This window comes from Labrus bergylta, chromosome 15, assembly GCF_963930695.1.
Source record: "Labrus bergylta chromosome 15, fLabBer1.1, whole genome shotgun sequence".
Taxonomy (NCBI): domain Eukaryota; kingdom Metazoa; phylum Chordata; class Actinopteri; order Labriformes; family Labridae; genus Labrus; species Labrus bergylta.
The window spans coordinates 16,436,642-16,459,091 of NC_089209.1; the positions used below are offsets into that span (position 1 = coordinate 16,436,642).

General features: G+C 38.9%; 1 protein-coding gene across 4 annotated transcripts; it reads right to left on the bottom strand.

Moving 5' to 3' along the window:
- Nucleotides 1–326: 326 nt before the first annotated feature.
- On the bottom strand, nucleotides 327–21,168 carry coq8aa (coenzyme Q8A, genome duplicate a). Of its 4 annotated transcripts, none has more exons than XM_029278937.2 (17): nucleotides 20,927–21,168; nucleotides 15,761–15,860; nucleotides 14,886–14,968; nucleotides 14,073–14,341; nucleotides 13,789–13,969; nucleotides 13,618–13,684; nucleotides 10,269–10,334; nucleotides 9,334–9,462; nucleotides 7,444–7,529; nucleotides 7,100–7,240; nucleotides 6,616–6,697; nucleotides 4,939–5,032; nucleotides 3,849–3,990; nucleotides 3,387–3,494; nucleotides 3,117–3,182; nucleotides 2,793–2,879; nucleotides 327–2,246 (listed from the first exon to the last, which is right to left on the bottom strand). In XM_029278937.2, exons 2-17 carry the CDS (start codon nucleotides 15,852–15,854, stop codon nucleotides 1,950–1,952), a joined length of 1,992 nt encoding a protein of 663 aa, XP_029134770.2. In that variant the 5' UTR covers nucleotides 15,855–15,860; nucleotides 20,927–21,168; the 3' UTR covers nucleotides 327–1,949. The 4 variants fall into 4 exon arrangements, with proteins under 4 accessions (XP_029134770.2, XP_029134769.2, XP_029134768.2 ...); XM_029278936.2 differs by having other exon boundaries at nucleotides 10,260–10,334; nucleotides 20,901–21,168; XM_029278935.2 differs by having other exon boundaries at nucleotides 10,260–10,334; nucleotides 20,927–21,167.
- Between the last annotated feature and the right edge of the window lie 1,282 nt (nucleotides 21,169–22,450).

Here is a 22,450-nt window from a genome sequence, read left to right on the forward strand (position 1 = left end):
GCTACAAGTTTTGACACTTATATGTTCAATAGAAAAAGTGTAACTGTTGTATTTTTTAGGGAAAGACACAAAATGTTGATTTAACTCCTTGCTTCATTTTTTGCATGATTAATTTGTTCATTTTTTTAGTTTGTTTTAATTTCCCAGGCTTTCTGCCAGTTTCCACATTGCTGGCCAAGACATTTCGATATAAGGAACACAACTTCTCCCTCTAACTTCTCCAGCAGCAGAAACGTCTTTTTCTGTTTCACTGGGGAGCTGCAGACCTTAAAAAAAGAAGTTTTAAATCAATAAGAATAACACACAAAACCACAAGGAGCCCCATGACAAGTATAGATCAAACATTTACTCTTTTTCATCCATTATCTTCATGACAACTTTCAGTAAAGAATGCATTTCAGTTAGAAAATTTAAACCATCTCTTCCGCAAGTCTTGATATGAAATATAAACATTTCTAGCTCAAAATCTCCCACGTAACTACAGGCACCTTGTTTTTGTGTAATTTTTCTTGGTTTTTTCAGCTTCACACCAGACACCAGTTGAACTGTATTCACGCAGCAGAGCAGGGAGGACTTTTACAGGCCAGACCAGCCAGGTGATGGGAGGATGAGGTGTGGAGAGATCATGCATCCACGTGAGGAAGCAAGGTGAGCCCAAGAGCTGAGATTTTGTGCCAAATCAGGATGAGCTTCTTCCACCCTTGTAGTTCATTAACATTCATGGTTAAGATCAGGGCCAGTGTGTATGTAGGCTGTTATCTGACCATCTCTCAGACCCCATCTTCTTACAATGAGCAAAGTGGATCCACAAGGATTTATATCTATATTAAATAATCTCCCACTAAAAGTTGAATAAAGGAAAATCATGCTTAAGTGCGGAAAATTTGCATCTGAATTAGGTCTGAGAGAATATACATTTCAGAACTACAATATTTTTGTAATACTCATGAACCGACTCTGAAGACAAATCTTCTGATTGTATAGGCAGGATCATCTACAGCAACAACATAACACACCTAGATCTTGATTGTCATGTTAACAGTCTTTTGAAAAGGGTTGATTATTTATATTATCAATATATTATTATAAAAAAGACACCCTCTATCCATAGATTTGCCACTAAAATGCAAACGCTATAAATAGCCATTTCAATCTGGATGGTTTACACAGACTAAAGGACACACTGACAAATGAGTCACACCGTTTATGTGTGAATGCAGACAAATTCCAAGCAGTCATCCTTTCTACAAACTGTCAGATGAAGCACAACCTTGGTATCTCAATCATCAGATAATCTTGACTTTCATATGTATCTTAACAGCTTTCTCATGAAAACTGCTACAATTGCCTTACTTTTCACATCTGTGCAATTTAATCAAACTTACTTAAATCAATACTAACAAGAAACATTTGTGACCCAGAAATGATGGTACTTGTCGGTACCGTGACTCATAATGCCCACATATCATATCCCATTATTTTGTTACTGTGGGTTGACATCAAGATGTCTGTTCTGTTGTGTTTTGGTTCTGTAACCAATGAGATTTTTACAGTCAATTTCAAAATGGGCTTTTGGTGTAACTTCCTAAAAGCTCAATAAAGCACAGCAATACAAAACCCAAGTAGCAAATGCAAAAGTCACATTGAAAACATGAGCGATAAAATGTCAACCTTTTTACATTCATGTCACAACTTTACACAAGGCTGTCCGTCTCAGTCTGCTCTCTCAGAGTCGTACAAAGAGTTGGCTTTAAAGCACTCCAGATGCTAAGTTGCTGCCCCCAAATGATGACGTAAAATGTGTAGGTGTCTTTAAAAACCTCAATGTGCTGGGTTACTCAAGGCGGGATGCCCTATGTCCTCAGTTCTGAAGTTCTGTGTCTTCAACCTTGTCTTGCACATTGCCGTTGGCCCCATACATGAAATCTACCTGACAAACGATGACAGGCTTAGACTGAGGAAGATGGCGGTGTGCGGCCCTCCCAGTACTTCTGATACGATGTTTGGAACATGTCCTTACACTGAAGCTTGGCGTTCAGGCGGGAGCAGATCAGGAACGAGCCTCCCATCTTACGGTGCAGGGAGTACGTCTCCTCGGGGGGCGGGGTTAGCCGATGTTTGAGCATCACTGGGATCAGGTTGTGGATTCTCTCGGTGGTGGAGTGGGAGCCAAATTCAAAGGTGTCTGTGGAGGCGAAGGCCTCGCCGAGGATCATAACAGCATCCACATGAGCATTTATCATCGCCTGGGAACAGAGAGAACAATATGCAGCTTTTTCCACCTGGACAATATAAAGTGCCCCTTTAAAAAACTAATAATGAATATTTCCATAGAAATACATTTCCAGAAACTGATACAGAGGTATTTGAACTTTATATTAGTGTAAAACGCAAATGAGAATCTTAACAATAAATCAAACAGCCTCCAAATCTCTCCTTTGTTGCTTTTACAACAATAATCACTGATTGAAGTACAGGTTAGAATATACATTCACATTGATCAATGCACCAAAATGATCTAGTCCACCATCCGATGCACATGGACTTACAAGACAATATAAAACAGGAGGATGAAAGTGTAACCAGCAAGCCATTTGAACCAAATCAAAACAAAAAAGGCTGACTTTTGACATCAACAAATACCACAAAAATATTCTTTGACGTTTTGTATTACATCCCTAGACAGGAGTTTCTATCACAATTAGATTCCAATTTTTCTAGCTTATGACTTGGATATTGGCAACATTTACAGCCATTGTGTGTGACGGACAGTCAGATAAAGAGATATTTACCTTGGACTCATAACCAGTCAGGAACTTCATGTCAATGGATTTCTTCAGGACTCCTTCTCTGTTGCCCTCTGCAGCTGAGCGGATGACCTACAATCACAAACAGGTAATTAATGTTACCACTGTTATCACTTCCAATATCCTCTCAGAAACATGTTTTAAGATGTAAGGCATGGTGATAAATCTGAGGCAGAGGGACATTTTTAAGTTATGTCTTAACAAGAGACTGACATAAATCTGTGTTTCAGGCTATGTTAAATTACAGCGTCAAATATCCATTATGATAACATAGTTATGTAAAGTAAGAATGAGGCTGACTGCACTTACCTCTATGTAGAGGTCTGTGAAACTCAGATCAAATCCTCTCGTGGCTCCAAAGTCCAACAGCGCCACCTAGAGAGAGAGAGAGAGAGAGAGAGAGAGAGAGAGAGAGAGAGAGAGAGAGAGAGAGAGAGAGAGAGAGAGAGAGAGAGAGAGACGATGAAGTGATACATTGTTTTTCATTTTACTCTTAAATCTCTCTGCCAATAACATGTTGTCTAATTCTACAAGCAGTGACTGGAGCAGCGGTAGTATTCCTCCTGTACACAGACTCACCTTGTGTGTTTGTGCATCATACAAGAAGTTGGACCAGTTTGGATCAGTCTGCATGTACCTGAACTCAAACAGCTCTCTGAGGCATAACATCAGGATGTTCTCACAGATCTGAGACACAAACACACAAATCACTGCACGGTTGTTTACTGCTATAATCAATGACACATTTTTATCACAGAATATTTTTAATGGTCAGTGGAAGCAGACACTCGTGAAAGGGAGAGAAAGTACAAATGGACTGGAGACTGGAGGTAGAAGCAGTTCCCTTCCTGGCCACCAGATGGATCAGAGAGAGACAGAGACTAGTTTTCACACAAACACACACCCACAAAACCTCATCAGCCTCCAACTCTGCTGAAAATCTATACATCCCTTCATCGGTCTGTTCTGGCTGTGAAACTGAATTGACCTTCTAGGATTAATAACGTTGTCTGAATCTGAATCTGGTTTTATCAGCTGTACCTCGTTCTTCAGATCCTGCGTGAGGTTTTCAGCCTGGTCCAGGGGAAACCCAGGGACAAGCTCTGTGGTCAGCACGTGGCTGCTGCTCAGTTCCTCTATCACCTCAGGGACATAGAAGAATGGATGGTCTTTTAAGAGCTCCCTACGTCAGACAAGTGTACAGAAACAAAGAAGCATTACAAGCAGGTAAATTATGCAGGTTGTCCTTATTTAGAATTAAATCTAGATTTAGTAAACTGTCAGTTAAGGTAGTCTTGATCTTGGACCAAAAAATATGATCATCATTATCAAGTCGATGCAGCAGTGGTAAGAGGCAGTGACTTACAACAAGAAAAATGCCAAAGCCACGCCAACAAAAAAAAGGAAACACGCTCTGCCTCTTCACAATTACAGTCTGAGTCCATGAGAGAGTGGACTCACTTAACTCATCAGCTAAACTTACTGCCGGTCTTGTGACACTAGCTAGACGAAGGCTCCACTCATGCACAATGAGTACACAGCAGCGTGTGTGCAGGCAGGCTGGTAGGTCCAATCATTTCAGTCTGTCCAAATGAAGTAAATGGAGGGACTAATAAATGCATTCAAACTCCAAAAATACTGTTTTAACTTTCCTGAGATTTTGATTGCTCGATTACTGCTGAAAATTCAAATATTTTCAAGAAATATGAGAAATATTGTGAAATTAATAACATATCCTTGCTTTAAGTTAAGGGGCTTATTATCTAGACTGTTTTTAAGAGACAAATTAAAAATAGACACATGTAATTATCATGCAAAATAATACAACCCAGAATCTTGTACAAGATAAATGCAGTGTTTTTATGTGCATAAATTGGGACTTCCAAGTACATTTTTGTTTATAAAACAAAACCCTTTTCCCTGACTTTTTCCACACTAGCTTCAGCACTCTAACAAAAGCTCTGACACGTGCGTTGAAAAGTAAACAGACAGCAGAAGGAGAAGAGAACAAGTGGAGCAACATGTTTCTTCATACTCTTGACAAAGAACCTTAAGAACCTGGACATCTCACTTCCACATTGCCATTAATAAGCTTAAACCAATATTGTGTGCAGCCCTACGTACAAATTACCTGAATTTCTTTGCACACCGGGCTTCTCTGATATAATCACACTCTAGTGCCAGCTCTCTTCTCATCACGTCTATCAGGTGCTCTGGAAACAGACCTAAAGACAATCAAAGACAACAACAAACAGGGAGAGAATGTCAGCTCAATTTTAATATATTTGAAAAATCAGTAACTCAGGAGCAAATAACAGAAAGCGTAGAAAGCAAGGTTGTTTGAGGATTTTAAAGGGGCAGGGGCTAATATTCACAATGGTGCATTATTTTGTACAATTTAAAGAAATAAACGCCTGGAATGACAAATATTGCGACATTTTTCAAGAAACAGAAAATATGTGCATTAAAACAAACTCATGACTGAGGCTAGCACTTTTGTACTGTTGGTAACTGTCAATATATGTAGAAACTTTCTCCTTGAAGACAGGTGACGAGCACTACTAGAGTTTTAACTGCAATGTGAGGCCACACCACATCATGGGGACTGTAGACGTTAAAGTGAAAAGTTTGGCTTTTCCTACAGTCAGCCATGCAGAGGCAACCGTGTCTATCTATTAGCCTGCCAACACAGCCCCTCAGACGTTTAGACTAAGACCCTACGTATACTTTAATAAAGTCTTCCCACATTTTAACCATCCTGACTCTTTTAACTTCTGCCGCTGACATCTCCTCTCTATATTCATCCAATAACACCTCTCATAAAAGTTATAATTACTTCAACAGTTACAGTTGGTTAAGTAACTTTTACTATGTGGCAACAAATGCTTTTAATACAACAACACACCTATGTGGTGTGTGTATAACTACCTCTTTTTCTATATAACAACACATGCCATAGTACAGAGGCCTTGCAAGCATCAGCTATACATTTCAGCTACAATTTTTTAAAAAGCAACACATGTGCTTTTCATGTTAAAAACACTAGTTTGATTTTAACTGATTTGAGATAAAGACTTTAACTATTGAGCTAGTTCGTTTCATAGCTTCCCCCCAAAAATAACATCCTACAAAAATCTGCTGCCCACTCATATGCTGCACATCTATATTCAATAAAGATGTGACAGTATCTTTTACCTTTCTTGCTATTTTATCAAAAAGAAAAAGTATTTCAAGATTTAAAAATGACAATGACAATGAAGCTCCAATGAACAGATATGAACATGAATTAAATTAATGAAGAAGGAGAGAGGAAGGGAGAGGAGGAAGTAATTTTGATAAATGAGGCCCCAGGTGTCTGTCTCTGCCTCAGAGTTACTCATCATCACGCTGACGGAGTGCCTATGTGTGTACGTGGGTTTGTGTTTGGGTGCGTGTGCTCACAGCTGCAGCAAAAAGAGGGCATGTTGCTGGCCTGGATCACATAGCTCCCGACCTGATATTCATATTTTACCAAATATATCTGTTTGGCAGGCCAGGCTGTGCGCAAACAGGAAATGATCTTATTAAAAAAAGGGCACTTTCTCTACAGAGGGCAAAACGTCAGTCCCGTGTTTTTCTGTGCGCACGGGCCTGATAGAGAGGTATTCAGTGTTTCAGGAGCAGGGGAACAGGAGGAGGATAAAGACAGTGTGAAGTAGCCAGCATGAGTGTGTTTTTTGTGTATGAATTACAAGGTAAGCATGCTTGTGTTTGCATGCATGACAGAGAGTTTCACTGTATGTGCATGTGTATACGAGTGAGTGTGTACCTTCAGGCAGGGCATTGCTCATATTCAGCACAGTCATCAAGTTGTTGACGTCACTGTTGATGCTCTGAGCCACACCGGGGTACTGGGGATTTATAAAAAGACACAGAGGGAATAAAAAATAAAAAAAAAGATTAAAAAAAGATTTGGCATACAATGAGGCAGAAAGCAGCACTATCTTTGAGGTGTTTTATCATCACTTTGAAGCTACTGTTATACCTTTGTGTTTTGTTTTTAAGTAATAAAATGTTGTTTTAAGTGTTTCACACGAGTATAAATATTGATGAGGACAACAGTTATCTATGATGAGATTATTATAACACCATTGTGTTTAATTCTAACAGATACTTAATAATTCCCAACATTTACCTTAAAGGGTTTGGACGTAAAGAGAGAAATAGAGGGGACGGACGGACACACTCAAGTTGTAGTGTTTAACTTGATAACAAGGGAAAGTTCTGTGTAAACACACATGTTCACACTGTACCTGTATTTTCATGGCCACCTCCCTGCCATCCTTCATCCTGGCCAGGTGAACTTGACCAATGGACGCTGCTGCGAACGGACGCTCCTCAAACGACTCCAGTTTGTCCCTCCAGTTTGGACCCAAGTCACTGTTCAGCGCTTTCTATACATAGACAATAAACGTTTATTCTTTTGAACTTGTATAGTTCGGTTTCATCGATTGTCTCAAAAACTGTCTGCATTTGCTGTTTTTTTTCCAAATGGAGCTCAAGTGGATTCACAGTCTTGTTAACTTAATAGCCCTCGTACAATTCAAATATCCAGAACATGTAAAGAATTAGAAAAAGAGAGAAAAAAGACTCTTACCGTCATTTGTTTGATTGGCATGAAGTCAGCACTCTGTCGAACACGCTCAAAGATCTTGGCGAGTTGCGGGTTGATGAACGCATCGTCTGAAATGCACAAAACCAAAGATTTTCTAAACTTAACAGTGATGTCAGTCTGCAGGCACAACGAAAGAAAAAAGTTCACAATCAAATTTAACAACTTCAATCCCTGGTGTAAGGGCGAAATATAACACGAGAAGGACAGCTGTTGTATTTCAGCGCGGTGTGATTCGTTAATACGAGAATGAAAGCATTGCTGATATTCAGTGCATTTCATAGAGTTCGACATGCAACATTTATTAGTTAACAGTAAAATGCTACAGCAGATATTTTTTTTAGTTTACTCAAGTTTTGCATCTTACTGGAGCTGGACTTTTGCCAGAGAACACGTTTACCTCCACTCCCGTTACTCTGTGTGTCTACATTACAACCTATGGCTTAATGTAAATGTTAATTTGGAAATATATCCATCTGTGCTGCAAAGATCTACAAAACAACATTTGAATAGTTCTGTAACGTTAATAAATAGTATTTACAACATGCAAGGTGGACTGATACATGTAGTTAAAGTCCCAGTATTGTTATTCTCTATATCAGAGCCCATAGGATGCCTCTTGTCCAATCAGAATCAGGATTACAAATATTCCTTTAAACCTAGAGGGGTCTGAAGCATTAAAAAAACTTTTAAACTATTCTGGCTGGCACCAAAGGCAACAAAGGCTGGATGCATAATCATCCCATCATATCTATATCCTGCCCTAACAGCTAAGTGTCAGCTGTTGGCAAAGACCCTTCACAGTGATTATTATCCTACAGATATACTAGACCCTTCACAGCGATTATTATCCTACAGATATACTAGACCCTTCACAGTGATTATTATCCTACAGATATACTGTCCTCTGCTTATGTTTCAATGTTCTCAGATTCCTTTAATTCCATAAGACCATAAATCTCCCTCGCTATTGCAATAGTGGTGACGTGTGTGTCCAGCTATCGAAAACTACTACGACCTTTTAGTCCAAGGACCAACTTGTCACCACTATAGAAATAGTTGTGAGGCTGCGCCAGTTCTACAAATAATCATACACATGGACATAAGGTCATCACACTGTGTTGAAACCTGTTTAGCAAACATCCAGCAGCCAAGTGTCCGTTTCTCTCCTACTGATGTTTTTGTGGCTAATAACATTTACACTGCACTGTTTGTGTAGTTTATGCTGTAAAGTCTACCCTGGCATGTGCTGCACCCGCGATCTAAATGCCAAAGGACAAAGGTCACCAGTCAAGGTCAGGCAGTTAATACTACAGTCATAAACTGAAGCAAAGATGTGTTTTTAGTGCTCTTACCCGACCTGACCTTACCAGCTCTGTGCCAGGATGTTAGCTACCCCTGACCTTCTAGTTTAACTCTTTCTTGCTTATATGTGCAAAATGCAAACATAAACTTTCATTATTAGTTTTTTTCTGCTAAGCTGATACTACTTAGGTATATGTTAGTGTGCAGGTCACATGTCAATGCTAGCAGTGAAACTCTGACAGTGTTTTAAAAACCTGCCAGTGAATCCTGGCAGTAGTGCTTTAAAATAAGCAGATTTCTTTGGTAACAATCGTCCTTATTCCAGGATTTATGTGTATGAATAAACTTTTAAAAACAATATGAATAGAATAATTTTTTTTATATGTCAAGCCACATCTCAATATGTATCTCTTTTTTCTGCCTTCCTGTTGCTGTCTTGTTTCCATGCTGCCTCTAATTCCTCTTTTTTTTTTTTTTTTTTTTATCTCTACCTTCTGAATTTACTCCAAGCCTACAGCTTCTTTTCTCTAAATGCAGTGATGCATGTCTGCATGTCTCTGTGTGCCACACCTTGAATACTGAGCATCTGTCCCAGTTTTAAAGCAGCTCCTCTGACTTTACACAGAGTTCTGACGATGCGCTCGGCATTGGCTTCAGAAAGGAAAGGGCTGGAGTCCAGAACACCTTTCTTGTTATCACCTGCAGGAGCACAACACACAGACAGATTTATTGACAATATGTTAGTTATAAAAAAAAACTTTATACACCAAGGTCTAATCAGTGATGTCAAACTTAGTGTCAAGTTTTATCTACAAGTCTTTATTTACTGTGTAACATTTTGTTTTATGTTCAGGTAAATATTACTTTATTTAACTATCAATCATTTAATGTTAATGGTAATAAACAACTTGTGCATGTGTTTGTGTCTACACTCCAGCAGACGTGCTTTTATGTCAGTAGGTCATCAGGTAGTGTGTTTTATTGAGACTAAGCTAGCCTCCAAAGACTTTAATAGAGATTTACTCCACCCACACACACTTACAAGTGTGTTAAGATTGTCCCTGGTGCGATTATCTCACACACATAAACAGCCACAGACGCACCGATGCTACAGATTGACGACAGAACAGCGTTTCAGATTAGCTGTGTTTTGAGATTAGCAGACTCACTGGGCAGTGCAGGAATGTCTGTTCGGAAAGGGAGGCAGCTTAATTGTTGTCAAAGAAAAAGTGTGTAGCATGTCACAACAAGCATGAAGGCTTGGTACAGAAAAAAAAATCAGCTTTTAAAGGGGCGTTACTCAACAGGAACACGGTTGCAAAATCACTGGAAGATCTAAACATGAGCCAACGATAAACAAAAAACAGACATCCTGTCTTTACAGGAACAAAACTCCCAGACATAGGCCTAAACAGTTTTAGATTGTTAATGTTATTGTTATATCTAGACAACTACAAGAAGCTATTTAGTAAAAAAAAGTTGTTAGTCTATGATACCTTCCACACCATTGTGTCGGATGGTCTTCTTGGCAACTTCAGCAAGAGCGCCAATACTCAAACCGACAGCTAGACCTGGTAGAAACAAACAGAAACACACAAATTGACTCATTAATGTGGACTTCAAGTACAGACAAAGTCTACTAAAACAGATTGTTAAGGTGTCTATCCCATACACAAACACTCCAACCCACGCTATCAGTGAGACAAAACAGCACAGAGTCAGGTGCTGTAAAATCGTCCCTTTAAGAGTCAGTCTGTGAACAAGCAGTCAACTACCTCAATGACACTTTCCCCATTAAGCTGTGAGAACATTTCACTTGTAAATCAAGTGAGTAAACAAACTGACTGTATGAAACCACCTGTGCCCTCTGAGGAATGGTATTCCCATCAGAATAACATGAATAACAGAACACATAGTACAACACATAGTAGACATAGTAGGCAGGGGGTTCAATCCCCAGCTCCTGCAGTCACGTGTTGAAGCGTCCTTGGGCAAGACATTGCACCCCTGATTACCCCCCTACTGCTACACCAGCGATGTGTGAATGTGTATGAATGAGATTAGTTAATACTGATGGACACTTTCAAAGCAGCATCTGCTATCAGTGTGTGAATGCAGTATGAATGCCTGACTGTGGCATGTGGAGTATAAAGTGCTCTGAAGATTAGAAAAGTGCTATACAAGCTCAAGTTAATTTATATAGACAGATTACACCCAGACAGAAAAAAATATGGCATTTGTTCTTTGACCGACACAAAGACAGAGCTGCAAAAGCTTCACTTCTGCAACCAATCAGGGGAAATGAAAATCAACGTTTTGGGAGATAATGAAGGAAGAAGCAAATCTGCACAAGGTAGGGACTATTTTTGAGCGCATTCCTCCAAGCCCTGTCTCTGACTTACATAAGTGAATTACATAATCATCTAGTGAGCAGCCACTGGAGCAACAAATCTGTCATCCAACCATGGAGGCACAATCAGGACAGAGTCTGCTTTCGATATCTCAAATACAGGTTGACCATTTGAGTGTTTCTTCAAACACACGTCATCACCTCTATTGTGGGAGACAGGATGGGCCAGAGGGAGTGAAGGTGTGCAAAACGCTTCCTGAGAAATGTGTTGAGCTGTGAACCTCATATGTCTTCTCGTGTAATCTCAGGCTGCGTTGTCTCATCTTTCCCTCTTTAAAGTATTCTATCACCTCACTGTTTTAATCTTCCTGCTTTATAAGATGTACAGTTAAACCTGAACATACAACCAAGACAACGATGAGCCAGCACTGTGCCGCTTCATATCTGTGATCTCCAAGTGTCAACCCTCATCCAAACAGGGATCAGCATTTCCTGCAGCACTTGGGTGACACAGATTTTTTTCCAGATCAAGCACACGTATCTGTCAATCATCTGAGATAGCTGCTTGTTTACGGACTCAGAGGTGTACACAACCTTCCTGTTCCTTCATTTGGGATGATATTCAGGACAAAGGGTACACAAATATACATTCCTTTTCCTCAAAGAATAAAAACAAAAATAAAACATTGGTCTTATATAGCGCTTTTCTGAGTACTCAAAGACATATCTAAACTCCCTAAAACCTGCATTCTCTATCTCCACTTGAGGTTGTGGATTCACCATCTCAAATCTTAAAAGTACAATGAGCGACTCAGTTTGTCATGTTGTTGCAGGAGAGTGAAGGACAGGTCGAGGCAACACTCGTCCGTCCACCCCCCCCCCCCCCCCCCCCCATCCACTACTGCATGTAAATGCTATCACTGTCAACATGCTGAATCAACACCACTTTGCCTTGTCGTCCCCTTTTTTTTTTTTTTTTTTTAAAGTGTCACTTGTTTGTGAGGAGCTGCAGATTAACCTCTCTGCTTGTATTTGTGTTGGCGTTCCATTTGGTCTCATCTGAGACTCTGCTCTGGGTTCATTACAGTGCACAGTTTATGTTTTCCAGCGTTCTGCACTTCAAGTTTTTCTGTCCAACTTTCCGCCACCTGTTCACTTATCTATCTTATGACTGAAGAGGAGCTACACGCTGCTGAGTTACAAGCTCTTATCTCTCATGTTAAACTACTTCTGAGGATACGCGTTAGCCTGTTGCTATGCTTGTGTGAACATTTTGGCCTTATCGCTGAAAGAACATCCTTTTAAGATACAACTTTGAGACAAAACAAAACCCAATATCTGTACCTGCATTAATCATCTTACATTTATATTAAATCATTTTTTCTTTTCATTATTTTTGTGGTCTTTTTTGCCTCAATAAGATGGGACAGCAGAAGAGAAACAGGAAAGGTTGGGAGGAGAGAGTGGGGGATGACTTGAAGCAAAGAGCCATGGTTGGAGTCGCACCAACGGCCACCACCACAATGACTGAAGTCGCCATAAATGGAGTGCACAACATAACTGCTACGATATTTTGCAACCAACATCTAAATTCAATACATTTAAGTACAGGTTGAGATAAAAAGACCAAAATAATTTCAAAAAATTGTTTAACATTTTAGTTTTTCAACTATGTTGATAACTGTAAAAAATATATATATATATTTTTATGTCCATTTGGAGTTTCGTTGTATATTTAACTGATTGGATATCACTTCCTTTTAGGCTTACTCGGTATCGGATTGACATAAAAAATAAATAAAAAAATGTTACAGATAATGAGCCTGAAAAACGACATCATGGTGAAACACAAGAAAGTCTTACAAGCAAAAAACAGAATCCATTAAAACATAGGCTGATGTGATGCTTTTTGAAACTATTAAGAACTGTCAACTATCAAGAAAGTGTTTGTTTAAGAGCAAGTCCAGCGTATTACACTATTGTTCCTGTCTTCAAGGATTCTCTTATTTCCTTCTCAGCTCTCTGTGTGGTTTGTGTTCATCGGCCTGTATTTATGTCTGTTTACTGTGTAAGCATTCACACGTGTTGTGTGGAGGTCAGTAGCTGCAAAGACTTTGAGAAGCTCGTTCACTGACACAACAACACCAACTGCTCTTAACCCAGTGACCCCTGCTTATTGAAGGGGGTGATGGGTTACAGTTAGACTTCAGATGTAGATGTTAAGATTAGGTTACAGAGCTTTGACAGCTCAATTTTGTTTCTATTCAACACATTTTGACATAGCTTCAAACCAAAGAGAAGCCACATAATGTTTGATTTTCTCTTTCTCTCCATCTGGTTTCTTTACACCAATATTTAGACGCATCTGCTTTGTATATAAGCACGAGGATTAGATTCATATGATGCTTTTTCTTACTGATTGCCCAGCCTTAAATGAATCTGTCCACAGAAACAGATATTAAATCAGCCAACATTCAGAAGGAAAAAGACCGAGGTTATTGTACCTCCAAAGTTGGCCAGTCTGCCGAGCCGGGTAACTGGCACTTTCCTCTCTCTGGCTCTCTCGCTCAGCTGAATAAGAAAGAAACAATTCTCTTAAAGTGTGCATGGATGGATATATGTTCACATACATGTCTATGTTTGTTTGAGAATATAAACTGAGGAGCGGGTTTTACCATCTGTTTGTGTGGTTTGACCTCAGTCCTCTTGCTCTGTCTAGCTTTCTCGATGTCTTCAGCCGTCAGCCCCCCGACTGTGGTTGGGTCCTGATGGTAGCTCCTGAGCTGACTGACCTGATGATGACTGTATAGCTGTCCAAATAAGTGCCTGTAGAGATGAAGATGCCCAATGAGATGTCTGCCACACCAAAGGCAAGAGGTGTTACCTATATCCTCCAAAACAAAGGCAGCAAAACCATGAATAAGTTAAGACTAAAGATCAAATAAGAGACTGTTTATACCTGGAATCTTGGTGGTAAGATCTGATGGGTCCACTAAACTGTTTGCTGGGATCTTTGTATCCCTCAAACAATGACTGTTTCCCACTGGCATGGCTTGTTCCTGCTGCTGATGTGCCAACATGGACTCCTGTGTCATCACTACTTCTTGTTGGATCCACTGTAAAGTCCACGCCTTCCTCCCTGAACTCTGAAGCTGCAAATTCACTTTCATCTAGAGGAAAGTCGAATTCTGACTGAGATGAAGAGGTCTGCTGCTGGCCGGACAAGTCCTGCACAGATGTACACATGACGATATTACGTGAGGCATATTTAAAAAGAGGGTATTTCCACATCAACTTGTTAACGCTGTTCTTTTAATCTGAAGTTACTATCGTTTGGGCATGCCATGCAAACTAAACATGCCTTTGAACATCTTAAAAAATGGTCAATGACATACTAGTCAGACAATCTCATGCCTCAAGTTTATGTGTAAAGTTTATGGAGAAATGTGTCGCTACACCAGACACAAAGTGTCTCCACCTTTCCTCCTCCTACTCTGTCATTGTCACTGTCAGAGGGTTGCACCCAGTGTGTGATCAGGAAAATGTATTTAAGACCCAAATAACAAAACAGTATAATTGTTTGATTAAAATGTATAATTGATGTTAAAAAAAAAAAGACACCTTTATCTGTTAGAATTGTCTTTCTGCTTTTGAAAAATCCTAATATACTGTATATCGCAGAAATAAATAAATATTGCAATAATTTTTTTTCAAATATGGTTCAGCCGTAAGTAAAATACAATGTTTTAATCGATGCAACACATTCACACACCTGTATTTTCATCATAGCAGCAGAGAGGCCTTGCTCTGCAACAGCTTGGACACTTTGGACTGCTGCACCAACACCTGGGACCCCTGCAGTACAAATAACAGAGAAGAAGTGCTTAGTCATAAAAATACATACACATTCAGTAGCATTTTTAACAAGAAAATGCATATCTAAATAATGAATAAATCTGATTAGTGCTCCTGCATTGAAGCGTTTGAGCATAGACTGTAAATAATAAATACAAATTATAAACACTCAATGGGTTTGAGTGATACAAAAGTCTGGCTATCATGCTTTCCTTTCAAAATAAAATTGCCTAAGGTGTCACATTTGAGTTCATAACCTTAATTCATTTGGAAGATTGCCTATAACTAACATACATAATATTGGATTGTTCCTGGAATAAAAGTCTTAAACCTGAAAACATATCTCTAGAATTTTTCCCTAGCAGTACCTTTAGCTGAAAGGTTAAACTAGCCACCTCTTGATATCTTGTGCTGTTAGCAGGTTAGGTAATCTCGATGGTTTAAACACAGTAAAAAATAACAACTTAACTCAAATTTAAGCTTTTTTATTCTATAACAGGCCACAAAATATATTATTGCATTATCAATTGTTTTATCTTAATAACATTCTTGCTAACATTACTTTCAAACAATGAGTAAAGCTAATCACAAGCTAGCCTGTTATCATTTGAGCTGCTGACGAAGTTAGCTAAATATCTAAACACTGAATGCTCATAAACTTATCAAGGGACGCTTGGACAAATACTGTTAATTCATTTGACATTAATGAATATTGTTTTAGTAAATTAACAAACATATAAACAACAGGGGTCATTTGTATATCGAGGAACTAAATAGGTGTAATGAAGTTACCTGTTCCATTTCGTAGGGTGCTGCCCTGAGTCTCTACAATCGCCTGGCTTAACTTAGCCAAGCCTCGCATCAGTAACATCATGTCACCCGCCATGACTGACTACACAGACAAGAGAGAAGGTTAGAGAGTTTAAAAAGGCATCTAATACAGAGATATGAAGGGTTAATATCACCTTCAGTAATGGAACTGAAGACTATTACTGTTAACAGCTCCATTACAAAGGAGAGGTCAATACATTTTACAGAGACTAAAATGTCTGAATGTGTAGTTTGAACTTGTCATTAAAGATAAAAAGGGACAGAGACAAAGACATTCAGACGGAAAGAGACATAAAAACCTATCGTCAACACACAGAAACAGATTCACTCACAAACTAACACAGCTGTCACATCTTGGGATAACTTTAATACTTGGTCTAAAAATACACGACCTGCCATTCCACGCACACACACACACAAACACAAACACACACACATACAAAAAAGGAATCCTGTGCATGCATCTATGCTGTAAAGATATGTGTATGTGGTTCTGAACTGGATCTTAAATGTCACTGGAAACTAGAAGGTGGTAAGGGGGGGGGCTTGAGCCAATGTGTGCACATGCTGGGTGTGCGAGGATTGCCAACTCACACTCTTCCTCTCCCTGTTTCTATCTGCTGCTGAAAAAAACCTTCCATGAAGTCTTTACAAGAATAAATCTGGGGTCTCTTGTACAAGGAGTACTGACACGCCGATATTAGGTGGAACATTACAACACATTTAAGCTAAAATATGTGATAAGGGAGCTATTTAAGACACAAATAAAAGCTCATTACAATCCTCTCATCGCTCCGTTTCTTATCTAAATAACAGAGCACCTACCCACTGCATTCTTCTCTGGTACAATGCGCAACATTACTGAGCGTGTTTGTTAATGTGCTTCGATACAGGTGCTGGTTTGTGGGTGTGACAACGTGCTTCGACACAGCTCCGTTGGGATTCAGGCCAATGGAAAAAAAGACGTTGCTGAAAAAAGTCGGAGCAAAATGTGAGCGTGTGTGTGTTTTTGGCTGTTACACACACACACACACACACACACACACACACACACACAATGAGTCGGTAAGTGGGTCATCGGTACTCCTTTAGGAACGCTCTGTGTATTTTAGACAGAGGACTGAAGACAGGGGCTGGTGTGTGTTGTGACACAAAGGATTAATAGCCAGAATAAAGCCTTAATAAAAAATGGACTGGCATTCTTTAAGAAAGATTTCAAGCAGGGATTCTGATTTTATTTTCATGTCCATCTTTCTGTGTACAGGAACATCCCTCCCTTTATCTTCAGCTCTGTGTCTTTATTTGGGCTCGTGACTAAGCATGTCTATTCTCTAATACAGAGCTGGGGGTCAACAGCAGCCTCAAAGTGAGAAAATCAGGCACAGGGAGACATACAGAGCAACACTTTGTTAGCAAGAATATGCCTGTGTTAACCGTGTTAAAATTAGTTGTTAAAATTGTTTATGTAAACAGTCTAAAATATCAGCTGCATCACTGGTGATTTAAACATTCAGGACAGCAACACTAAACAACCGCCTTGTATAATGGAAAATATGAACTGAGTCAGCAAGTGACAAAGCCCACACACATTACAAGCCCTCTCTAGATTCTCCAATGTCGCAACGTTGTTATGTTGTTGCGATAAATGTAGATTAATGCTTTTATCATTAATTTTTCTGCCAAAAAAACATCCCTGAAAAACTGCTCCCATATGGGTTTAAGTCTATGATGTTACAGATGATTCCAGTTTTAAATGTTTAAATTAGATTAAGGCCAATGCTCCCAAAGGGTAATTGTGGTGTCTTAGAAGACAATCGTATAATGGAGAAATCTTTGTTGGGTGCAGGAATAAAAAAAATAAAGAGGGTGAGGAAAAATCTGACACTGGTGGCCAAAGGTAATTATCTTGGTTATAGACCGTTAAAAAAGAGGAAAGAGGTAAGAGAAGCCATCCTGACGTGATTCATATTGACATTTCAACTGCCAACTCTTTTTTCTTTTTTTTTACAGGGGGAGGGGGGGGGAGAACCAATAGTGACTATACAGTATGGATATGCATTGTAATGTCCCTTTATCGGCTGAAAGGTTGCAAATCACAAAAAGCAACCACCTTCAGCATATCCTGCTTTATAGTCAATTTTTTCTATGTATTAGAGAAGACTTGAAAATAGCGACTAACGGCGGATACTCATTTGATAGATGTTCACTGAAGACTATTAGAAAGAATGCAGGTTCAAGACACTTCACTTTTGAAATCAGAGGCTACATCTGCTCCTAAATCACAGTCTATGTTAGGGGTTAATTAAGAGGTCAATGGAGAGGCACTCCACATGTAAAATTCAAGCTTTTAGAAATGCAAAGCGATCCAATCAAATCTACTAATATGCACATGTCATATTTGCTACTGTTGACCGTCTTCTATGTTTGAACCCCCTGAACTTTTGTCCTGTATATAATGCAGTTCATTTGCCTCCTCCTTTACAGAAAACATCCAGGAAATAGGAGGAGCTGGTATTCCCGAAATATCAAGTCTGTACTGTCCTTGTATCCTCTTAAACAAATTCAATTAGCATGACACAGTTTGATCTCATTAGATCATAAACCTTAGACAATTGTGTGCTGCTATTTCATGGTACTCCTGCTGCCTTGACTTTCTGCTCATAGGCTTTCCCCCACATGTCCTGTATTTATTATGTCACAAAGAAAAATATCTATAAAACCCACAAGTAAGCAATTATAGGCTCTTTAAAAGCTCCCATTTTATTGGGATTGGAAGGCTGTGAGGTACTTTATAAAGCACACTTGTCAAGTGATTTAAATCCAATTTAACAATCAGACTACTTTGCGTCCTAAGTTCTAAAACTACTGTGAGTTTAATAAACACTGAATGCGTCTTCTAGAGAAAAAAATGCTTTCCTGCTCTGCTCTGTTATGAACTGTCCCATTCTTTCAGATCATCTAAAACAGGGGTTACCAAAACGTTGTCACGCCAAGGACCCCCGTATAGCTTAAGCTTCAGGCGGGGAGCCAGACACAAGCAAAAGGTATTAACTTAATTGTACATTATGATGGCAAATAATAACAATCTAACATAAACTAAAATATAACATTTTACACCTTTTTATTAACAATGAACAATCTTGTTATTCATTTATTCAATTCAATTAATTGTAAAGTATTATTACCACTGTCTTCACAATAATCATCATCAGTAATGGTAACAGTAAACTTGTTTTCTCTGTTGGGAATCCTTCATTACGTAATCATTTTTATTGTATGGTTGGCAAATCACAATACATCAGTGTGGGTTTGTTGTTTCAGCAGGTATATTTCTCTGAATCAGTGATAACAACTCATCTATCATAAGGAGAAGAAAAACTATTAACACATATGGACAAAAATATTACATATGGTGGCGAGGCTGCTGAAAGGTATTTTTAGAAAGCTCAGAGACTGCATGGTGAATACAATACACCAAAGCCTCAGTTGTTGCCCGTCTCCTGCTGTCCATCTATAAGCTGGTGACTCACTAATATTAAAATAGCCAGGCATCGCAGCATGAGTGTCTATATCAGAAATACCATTCAGTTAACCTCATGGCTAATGAAAAGCTTCCAGACACTACCTTTAAATCCTGATCCTGATCCTGAGGCTAAATGTAGGCCTTTCTTCTATGACTGTGCAGTGGTGATTTACCACAGCGACCAGCGTCACCACAGCTAACAAACCAAACGTGCAGAACACCATGTCTCCTTCAATGACTGAGAAAGTCCTCCTCTTACTGTTTTGGAGGGCAACTTATCCATTGTCCTTCACTGAAGAACTGGAAAACTATTATTGCAATAGTTCCAATAACTGAGAAATCTGTTGCTAACTGTATCCAAAAACATTATATTTATAACTGGCTGTTGCAGCCCTTCTTAAATTTATCTTCAAAAATGTGATTGCCATACTCATGTTATAAAACGAAGCCTTAGTGCCCTTACTCTTTGGCAGGATATCAATGTCAGATATTTTTCCAGTATTGTTTACAACATATTGACAGCTTATCAGATTAGAGACTAATGTCGAATTTGAGTTTAAAGAAAACTGTGAAAATGCATCCACCAACTTTTGTGTTTTTATGAACGCATCAATAAATCTATACATTGAGATATTGAAAAATCACCATAAAGGTGACACTGATACTTAAAGCACATTTGTCAGTGATCTTTAATGTACAAACTTTAAAAGCAAATCCTGACCAGATGACTTCAAAACAGACTGTGCCTCTTGTTTCATTTCACGATTAGCCATTATATTTAACCAAAAAAAATACATACAATGGCAACACGACATACACATATAGGTCAATGTACAAAATGTATGTTTTGAATGTAAGGATGTTCATTTAAAACAGGTAGCTCATGTCAAATAGCGAAATAGCTTATTGTGTTTTATTCACATCAAGTTATTGTGTAAGATCAGTGTGTAAAAGATACCTAAACGAGTTGTACAATTTGTAATGTCTTATGTAGGGAGTAATTAATTGAAATGTAATTATTACCATGAATGCACTTTGTTTTTATAACCCAGGCTAAATATAACTTTCCACTTTAAACGTAGTGTTCATAGTTCAAATGTAATAGCTCAATAAATGAATAATGTGGTTTAACACGCTTTAAAACACCTTCAGAGTAGTTAAGTAACATTACTACAGTTTCACTTCACTTTATTGCTGTTTTTACATCATCTTGAAAATAACTAAAACTTCCCATTTAAAATCAGTGTTTCTAAACGTCCTGGTGGGCGTGTTGTGAAGAGTGTCTGCAATAACAAACGAGTGAAATAAACACAAGACAATAAACACTGCTTATCACCAGCTGCTTCAAAAGGACAATGTTATGAAAAAGTGAACAGGTTAAATAAATTGTTTAACATCCCCGCTTCTTAAAGTTTGTAGACACGCACGTCGAGCACGTACGCACGCGCTGCAGAGGATTTGGCACGTTCAAACATTTAGAGGTCGAAGCAACAACAACACGCGGGACTGTGACAGGACTCATGTAACGCAAATAAATCCCACTTTAATGTGCATATTTATTAGCTAATGCATGCTTACGTGTGGAGATATGTCCAGACACTCACCAGCAGCAGTCGTGCAGCGTCTCAGCTTCGTATCACCAACTCAGTCAGACGAGGTCAACACGGGAGAGGACGAGTCAAAATGTCCAATCTTTATTTAAAACAGATATAACTGCACGGTCACAGTTTGGGGTTCTCTCCTGGCAGCAGGAGTTGCAGGTTGTTTGTGTGTGTGTCGCACTCTTCTTCCTCCTCCTGCTGCTGGCAGCGTTTAATCCTCTCTCTCTCTCTCTCTCTCTCTGTCTGTCTCTGTCTGTCTCTCCCTCCCTCCCTCTCTCTCTCTCTGTCTGTCTGTCTCTCTGTCTGTCTCTCTCTCTCTCTCTCTCTCTCTCTCTCTCCCCCTCTCTCTCTCTCTTTTTCTCTCTACCACGAGGTCAAACCTTATTTACCAACTGTAGGCAGCCAGAGCCGTATATTGGCGCAACCCTCCAATTTTGGATATCATTGTTTCCCAACTTAAACAGACTCTTTTGTTTGGTCACAAAATTTAGCATCAGGTCTTATAAGAACATGTATTTTGAATAATAAACTATTAATATTAGTTTAAATAATAATAATAATAATAATGATAATAATAATAAATAATTTAATCCTATTATATTGCATTACAAATTATTAATCTTGTCCCTTTTTTCTTTAGTTTTGCAACTATGGAGTCGTCGAAACTCCTTAAAAATGCAGTATGACTTATTTCAGAATGTATAAATGACGCAGTGTGATTTACGTCACCTCAGACATGTACTAATCAGCCTTGCTCAGCTATATTTATACACGGCTCTGGTCTTTGTTGTCTCCCGTCTACCCTTTGCTCCTATTGGTTCTCGTCGTGTGTTGACAGGAGGTGGGGCTGAAACGCGGCTTCTTATTGGTCCGTCACGCGAAAATCTAAGTTTTTCTGCTGCATTCTCCAAGAGCCACAACCTGACGCATTATTTTTGGGATTATATTCCGTTTTTCAAAAGACACATGAAGCCAATGTGCAGATGTACAAATTTATAAATTTAAACTGTACGTTCAGACCTTAGACTGTAAAAACCATAAAAAAAAAAAAAAAAATTAATCTAGTCGGCGGTAATAATCTCATGGAGGTAATGTGGGGATCTGCTGCCATCTGCTGTTTAATGAGGGCAGCACCCGACAACTGAACTGTCCAAGATCAATTATTTTTTATAAAGAAAACTGTAAATATTTGACAGCTGGGTTTCTTAATACCGATTATTATGTGCTTTACATCAAGAAGTAGCCTAACAGATTTAAAATACAGAATCAAATCTAAACAGCAATATTTTTAAATGAAAGACTACATTTTCCAAGAAAATGATTAAAAAAAAGTCTTAGGTTAAAATGTTTCGTCTACCTGCACTGTTGTTATTTTACTGCTCTGTGTGCTTTTGAATTGCCCCCCGGGGACAAATAAAGTTTTTTGAATTGAATTGAATAAATCCTGTCAAGCTGAAGTGGGTCATCACTTCGGTTGTTTGAGAAGAATGTCTCTACAGTGTCAGAGAATTGACAGCAGAGGGCGCC

Bases quoted from the DNA above. Each gene is read 5' to 3' on its own strand.
- coq8aa (XM_029278936.2), bottom strand. From the start codon at position 15,854: ATGGCGGGTGACATGATGTTACTGATGCGAGGCTTGGCTAAGTTAAGC. The intron at 7,530-9,333 runs GTGTGGCACACA...TGTGCATTTCAG, and splicing joins ACAGATGCTCAGTATTCAAG to ACGATGCGTTCATCAACCCG. The intron at 2,247-2,792 runs GTAAATATCTCT...CTCTGTTCCCAG, and splicing joins TGACTGGTTATGAGTCCAAG to GCGATGATAAATGCTCATGT.